This window comes from Thunnus albacares, chromosome 5 (assembly GCF_914725855.1).
Source record: "Thunnus albacares chromosome 5, fThuAlb1.1, whole genome shotgun sequence".
Taxonomy (NCBI): Eukaryota; Metazoa; Chordata; class Actinopteri; order Scombriformes; family Scombridae; genus Thunnus; species Thunnus albacares.
In genome coordinates this window covers 28,998,487-29,006,672 of record NC_058110.1, presented here as the reverse complement: position 1 = coordinate 29,006,672, position 8,186 = coordinate 28,998,487, and the positions used below count along the sequence as shown (strand labels likewise).

At 38.4% G+C, this 8,186-nt stretch overlaps 1 protein-coding gene across 1 annotated transcript; it reads right to left on the bottom strand.

Annotated features, from left to right (window-relative positions):
- Positions 1-1,424: 1,424 nt before the first annotated feature.
- On the bottom strand, positions 1,425-8,186 carry cbln4 (cerebellin 4 precursor). The gene is made up of 3 exons (XM_044351270.1): positions 6,564-8,186; positions 4,992-5,108; positions 1,425-4,010 (listed from the first exon to the last, which is right to left on the bottom strand). The coding sequence occupies exons 1-3, from the start codon at positions 6,828-6,830 to the stop codon at positions 3,813-3,815; spliced, it is 582 nt and encodes a 193-aa protein (XP_044207205.1). The 5' UTR covers positions 6,831-8,186; the 3' UTR covers positions 1,425-3,812.

Sequence of the window (8,186 nt, the reverse complement as noted above, 5' to 3'; positions counted from 1 at the left end):
ACTTCATCGTCCACTGAAGCTTCTGCTCCGCTGTAGGGACGAAAAATAGCAGCAGATGGAAACATCAGATCTCTGTGGAGCTCAAATTCATTCATAGGAATAACATAAATGAAATACTTCCATCATGTTTTTAAATTGGTTTTCACCGTTTGAGGTGCGACTGGCACTCTTTGAATTATGTCATCCTGTTGTGCCCTCTTCTTCTGCAAAGCCCGACTGGAAAATAAACTCTTTTCATCGCGGATATTTTGTCAAAGCAAAAAAAAAAAAAAAATATTCTGGCAAAACAGCAGCTTTTGGATGCATTCATTCTAATTTCCTTTTGCCAATTTTCTGGAAATTTGGTTAAAATTTGGTCTACATTTGGATGGGAGACATAGCTACTGCCCTATTCTTATCTGCTGTGAGATATGAGTTCAACAATCACTGACATTTATTCAAAATGCAGTGTCCCCATCTGTTGTGCACTACAGTAAATAAATTATGTATATCCTGCACATACAACACACTGCAGATACTGTAGAAAGTTTTTTTTTCCATAAAAAGTTGTGTGAATATCTTGTTTATCACATCCTGGCATCTGTGGAGGCTGGAGTGTGCTAGAAAGGATATTTTTGTATTTATTATTATGATAACTTCATAAATGTATACATTCAAATAACAATTTATGAAATAATTGATCAAATTGGCAATTCAATCATACAATTAAATAACTATTATTATCATTAATGGCATTAATGATTAGTCTTTAAAGATGAGTACATTCATGCATCTTATAATTGAGTTACAAAATGTTCTTTAAAGTGAAATTTAAGTTGTTTTATTTACTAACGCGCCTTCCTGTTTTCTTTCCCAACAGGAGCTCTGATTGGCCAACTGATAAATTGGCTTTTCTTGCCCAGTTTTTCATGATGACTGGCCAATAAAAATCCCAGAATTCTGCAATACATTAATTACTTGGAGCATTTAATGATGCCTTTAAAACTTTTTTAAACCATAGATCTATATTTGCATATTTTAAATACAAAATTAAGTAATACAATTAACTACTGAAACTATAATTATTCCACTGGCACAATCCAGCTTCCACAATCAATAAGAGACCAGAACCAGTCGACCGAAGAGTCAATACAAAGGTAATAAGGTAACGTTCACGCACAAAATATAGATTGATTTTAGCAAAATACACAGTGTAATAACAAATAGCAGGTCTCATTTCATTGTCTTAATTTAAACAGAGCTCTGTCAGTGAACATGTGTGCAATATTAATATCAGGAGGGTAAATATTCTACTTTCTATGTCCTTGGGCAACTGTTGGAAACTGTTGGTTTGAAGTGTGACTGTTAGTATGAAGTGTGACATAACTGAAGCTGTAAAATCTCAGGAGGTTTGTTAAGCTGCACACAAGAATATGTACACGCTCTCATTCCCACCTTTTACCTCTTTATTCACACCAGAAAACAGAAGAATCACTTCCCCGCAACCTTTTCCCGGTTGCAAAAAAAATGACAACGATGCGGCTCAACTTATCAGTCACTGACTGAAAAAAATATGTCAGCAAACAACACGTAGCAACATAAATTTGATCAGTGAACGTGAACAAGCCAAACACTTCAGACGCTCAAGCGGACAGAGGTGCAGATTACTATCTCAGGGTGAAATAATAATTCAAATAAACTCTCTCCTGAAAAGCTTCAGCGAGGTTCCACGTTGATTTTTAACAAAGCAGCTGCACACTGCACCAGCAGCACACACACACTGCAATAAGTCCACCAGTAACTCTGCTGTAGACATCAAGGGGAGAGCCATCACACACTGTATGAGCACATTGAGCTCAAGAGCAACAATTAAGGAGTTTATTAATTCATCAGTTATCCCAGGCTGCCCAGTGGAAGCCTTTTATGCTCGCCGACTGTGACAGGAATCTGTTCATTATCAGCATGTTAACCAATTAAGGTTCTCAGATGCCCATTAAACTTTATTAAGGTCCATAAACCATGAGTCTGTTATAAATATGCAGGTAGAAGATACATTTATAAACTACTCATTTTCAACAGATAAAATGTTTTGGGAGAAATCTACTTCTACCCAATTTTTTTTTTTGTCAGCATAATGAGAAAATGTTTTAAATGAACATATCTGCCAAGTTGCAAAAGGTTCATACTGAGCAGATTCACAAAACGACCACTGACAATGTAATAGGTCTGTTTTCCCCACAATATAAACTCTTGCAATACGATGTCCACTCGTAGCAACTAAAAGCATTTTTTTGTGGTTATGTTTAGGCACTCAGAGCACTTGGTTAAGTTTAAGGAATGATAATTGTCTTGCTTAAGTACTAAAAAACGTTATTATTGATGTTAAACCGAAACCAGAATCTTTTCCTATCTTTAAACCTAATTGCAGGCATCAGAAACAAACTGTAACACAACTCCGACATATTATCAGTTTTTGGGTTGATTTTGCAAACTTGCAAATTCAGCAGGCACATAGCAACATTAGCATTCATTTGGATTTGTGTTTCTCACAACCTGCCACTCTCCTTTTACCTCTGTTTTTGTCTCCTGTAATCACTAACTTTGTCTTTCTGCTGGTTTTTAGAGCTTTTTTTGCTGAAAACAACTGCCTGCTGTGACTGAAAACTCCTCTGATTAGAGCAGCGAGAACCAAAACAGTAAAGTTGCATCCCAAAAACCAAAACAATGAAATGAGAGATTATAAAACTATGAGCTGAGGGGAACTCCAGAGTCAGTCTGTCACTACAAGCAACACCTTTCAGATACATGTAGTCATGTGATCAGTGGTTAAATATTGATTGTAGCCACTTTTAACCAAAGTGCTTTTGTTGCCTAAACCTAACCACGTGCAAGGTTTAGGATACAACCGGTGTCATGGTCCGGTACAAAAAGCACTTCCCTCATATATAAATAAAACTTTGTCACTGAACATAATTCAGGACAGAATTAAATTCCCTCAAAATATATTTGGCAAAACAAATTAATAGTACATAAACACAATTTCTAGGAGACAGGGTTGCAGGTAATTCATCAAAAACAAAATAACAGTATCAGCGGTGAGCTTAAATGATCAGAAAAATAATTAAATCTGATTTCACCTCATCACAAAACAAGCTTTGCAATTGAAATAATATGCATTAATTCCTCTTTTCATCAGATTTAAATGACGTCGTTCCATCCACTAACTTGCATAAACTCTTGGTTCGCAGTGACCTCGACCACAATTATCACTCTTGTTTGATGAACTCTTGGTCCAGACAGAGAAAACAACCCCCCAAGCCCCCCCCAATATACTTAGCAATGTGAATACTTTGGTAATGAGATGTCCCACAAGTAACACAAGCATATATAGATTACATCCAAAAGGCAGATGTACTAAAATGCAACAGTTGTCATGAAAAAAAAAAAAAAAAAATCAGTATGCTAAGCATGTTCCGACAAGTCAGAGTTTGAGAAGTACTTCTGGGATGTTTCGTTGTTCCTCTCTGAGGCTGCTTGAGTGACAGGAACATACAGTAGCGATAGGGAATATTTCAAGTCCTTTTTATCTGGACGGGGGGGACGGGGACTCGGCACTTCCAGAGAATGTGAATGATTTCCAAAGTCTTATTTCCTCTCTCAGTTGTGATCTATTTCCATCTATCATTTCTCAACCATTTGGCAAGATCCAACTGAAGCAGCAGCAATGTTTTGATTATACAGTGACAACACATTATGAAGAAGTCAGTAAGCTTACAATCTTCTTTTCTTTTTTCTTTTTTCTTTTCTTTTTTCTTTTTCTTTTTTTATTTTTTTTACAGAGGGAACACAAGAAAGCCAGAAAACGTTGAGTATTGCCATCCACCAACTAGGTTTCCCTTCTCCAGCTTTAGGTAGACTTTGTCCTCTTTTTCTAGATAGAGCAGAACTCCATTGGTGGCCGCCTCACGAGTAACATCTTTATCACCCGCAAAGGCTGAGATGACTGGTTTCCCATTCAACATCAAGTTCACCTGGGCAATCCAACAGAAATAACAATTAGTGACGGTGAAAGAAAAACTTCTTATTCACAACATTTGAACTTGACCGCCAGCGTCAATTAAGAAGATTTCAACTCATAGAGCAACTACTGATGAGTTTACTGTATGTCAGATTAAAAGAAAAGACTCTGAGGTTGGTTTACTTCTTAAACTTTAGCATTTATGCTCAGAGGAACTAGAGGAAAAGCAGTCAATCAATAAGCCAATAACTTCATATTTAGGGACTGTAAGCAAATGATTAGGCAGGGAGGGTTGTCCCAATTTTTTTTGGGAGCCCAGTGGATGATCTTCTAATGCTTTTATCACCTCTGATTTATATTTTAGAATAATAATATTACACTTCATTGATATAGCTCCTTCCAAAACAGTGTTACAAAGTGTTTTACATGGTAAAAACAAAGTTAACTCAGCATTATAATTGATTACAATCCCACCAAATTTAAATTAAAATAGTATAAAATACCTTAAATACCTTACCTTACCTTACTTAAATACAATAATATAAGATAAAAAAAACAGTAAAACAAACTAATAAAACACATTAAACATATTTTGAGCTGTAAAAATAAAACTTGGAGTTAACTTTAATTGTTTAATTTGATTTAATAATGATAATCAATTATCATATTAAAGTTAAATGTTTAAATTATGGTTAGGGTATACCATCTTAAAGTCATTAATGGTGAGTTGTACCAAGTGTTATTTTGAGATATTGGTAGGGGGGGCAGTCAAGTTAAATTTTCTTTATATATCCCAATATTACAAACCACAAATTTGTCTGAAGGAGCTTTACAATCTGTACAATATACAACACCCTCTATCCTCAGACCTTCCTCCCACTACCAATTACTTTCCTACAGTCCCTAAGGAAGACATTTTGTCCCAATCTAATACTAGAAACGGCTTTAAAACTGAATCTATTACACAGTTCTGTGAAATAAACAAAAGTTATACCTGTATGGTTTGGCTCTGGTACACTTTAATGACATGGAAGTTAAAACTGTAGATTCCTTTTCTTGGGGACAAAAATACTGATTCAAATGTGAAGTAGTTTCCTATATTCACAAGAACCTATGAGAGAGAGAAAGAAGGAAAGAAAGAAAGAAAGAAAGCACATTGTGACGAAGGTGTTTATATAGCCAGCAACTCAACAAAGATCCTAATTTCAATGGGGCTTTAGATTTAAATATGTAAATAAGAAATTAGCCATGCACACAGGATTCACTGTTGTGGCTGCCAGGCCCCCCCCCCCCAACCCCCCCAACCCCCCTAACCCCCCCTGTTCAGACACAAACTGACTGCGACACACTTCAGAAAACATTTAATTCAACCTTTCTCCTCTATGGACCTAAACCTGGCATTTAACTTTCCCACAGTTTTCCTCAAGAAACCAAAATGATGCTTGATGATGAAAATGAGGCGAGAAAGATGAATCTCAGCCATCTGTAGATTTCACACACAAATTCCAATTTGGGGCAACAAAAATGGATCTTTTTTCCCCCCACTGAGCACTGACAAGATAGTGCTTAAAAAGGATCAAAAGCTTTCTTTACACTTTATACTGTAAGTGACACATGCAGAACGACCTAATGAATATTATACACTTGATAAATAAATAAATCTTGTTACTTTTGCTTGCTATAAAAATTACCCACCCTGAATATGTCAGTAAGCATTTACAGCCAAGCACTTACTGCACCTCATGAGTGTCACTAAAGGGTTTTAAGCACACTGCAGGACATACAGTAGCCTGTAGAATATATACATCACATGACTGATGGAGGCAGCAGAAGCTCTCAGTACCTGCTGAGTCTCACTTGAACCTCACCTGTTAAAGACATGACACCACCGCAGGCTCAGTCAGGACCTTTTTTTGACAAATGTTGCTTTCATAGCAACAGCGTGCACCTGATCCACACCAATCAGATCATTTTCAGTGTGTTGTGGCAGCAAAAGATCATGTTATGTAATTAAAATGAGAGGGCAGAGGATCAGCTGAGTGATATTGTTGCAAACACCTTACACTGCCCACAACTGTATGACTAATCAGATTCTTGTTGTGCTGTTTGCTTGAATTGTTTGGGTGGTTTATGTAGGTGAGGGTGTGTGCGTGCGCGTGTACGGGCGCGGGCGCAGGCGCGCGCGTGCGTGCGTGTCGAGGTAGCTTGAGGCAAACTGAGGAGTGCGTGTGCAGGCTCTGCAGGATGCCCGCCCTCAACCATAATCCAGTCACTTTCAAACCTGCTTGCGTGTGATGTGTGCACTTGTACAGTATCCACATGCCAACTGCAACCAGCCTCAAACTCAACTCATAACTGAAAATGACTAATGTTCTGCGTCACAAGTCTGAAGGATGAACGTTTATTACAAAGAAAAAACAAACTAAATAGACAAGAAAAGAATAAGAGTCAGGTTTGGACAGAAAGGACGCAAACATGAACTGAAAAGTGCTATTAAAGGCACATTTAACCACTTTTTTTTGCATTTTAGCGGATACACAGTATTGTTCAATAAAATTATCTTAACCTGATCGAAGTAGATTATTCTTGTTTTGTTGCTCATCTCCGACGGCTCATGGTTGTTGCTCCGGACTGCAGAGAAAGCCACCTTGGAGTTGGCGGCGCGCACTGAGATGCCGAGCGGAGAGGACGAAGCCTTCCAGTCCGTGGTCGGGTTTGAGTCGCAGACCACGAGGCATTTGCCCTCCAGGACGATAGGCTCCGTGTCATTCTGAGCTCTCACAACCTCAGCGATCACAGTCCAGCTGAGCATCAGTATGAAGGGGTTCACCATGGCTCTCTCTGACAGCTGTGGCTGCGCCGATACGAAAAGAGAGAGACCGTCTCCTGCACCACACAAGTTTCCGAGTCCCTCCACTGGTCTCCCCCGCCGCAGACGCGTCTGACGCTGTGAAATTCTCTTAATGTATCCAGAGATGTGCCATATCCGAGTGAGACATCAACAAAATAAAAAATAAAAAAAAAAGAATCCTTATCAAGTCTAAACCTTCTTTTGCAAACGACACAGAGATCACCCGATGATGTCTCTGCGTCTCATTTTCAGGTAGACTTTATTTAAAGCTCGTGGATGAGACAAAAGTAGACCATGTGGGATGTTTTAGAGACGATTGTTCCAGTCTGAGAGGCGAATCAGTCGAAAAACCGTCCATAGCCCTCACTGCCACTCCGAACAACGCGTCTGACACCAGCTGTTCCCCGCAGTGGTGTGCTGCGTGTGTGCGCGCCCAGCTATCCACTTTACGCACGCACATGTGGTTTAAGTTATAATTAACCGTCCCTGCGTAATTTATCAAACGCTTACATCCTTCTAATTCTCTACGGAACAGCTCCCAACTAAAATATACACTCATTAATTGTGTGTTAATTTTATTACTGAGAAGATACACTGGATGTGAGGCTACTGTCCTTTTCTGAGATGCAGGAACAAATCCATGAAATAATTATCCTCAAACACATTGTTGTTGTTTTCCAGTTTTGATTGCCTTTGTAATCTAGAAGTACAGAACTAAATCTGTCCTGGAGTTTTACTTTTTTCTAGTATTTTCACTGTCCACTCTTGTTTCATTCTAATGCAGTGAAACATCATAAAATCTCGTCGATAAAGCAAAGGTTTGACTTCCTGGTCTGCAGAAGTCAGTGATGGGACCTTTATATGGTTGCCTTGATGACATCATCCTCGAATTCAGTGTTTGTCTTCACTCTACCTGTCAGCAAAACCTCAAGTCCCTAAGGCTTGTCCCACTCTATATTAATCTTATCCATAATTTCTCAGATGCTCTGGCAAAAAAATAAATAAACGTCTAATGTAGCAATTTTCCAACATGCAATTATCGATAATGGGATGTTGTTTATTGCTCAGCTGCAACGGCTGTGAAAAGCACTTGTCTGTCTTATTACACTGCATTAAATCAACAAGTCACCCAAAATGTCCTGTGAGAATATTGACAAGAGATTAGAGATGTGAACATATCACCTCTGTCCTTGTGTCACTTCAAGCTCCCCATAAAACAGCAGATCAATTTTAACGTCCTTCCCCTGACTTACAAAGTGCTCGCTGACTCTGACTCCATCCCTCAGTTTTTAACCAAAAGTAGCCCACTGCAGCTAAAAAACCAACCCCCAGATAGAT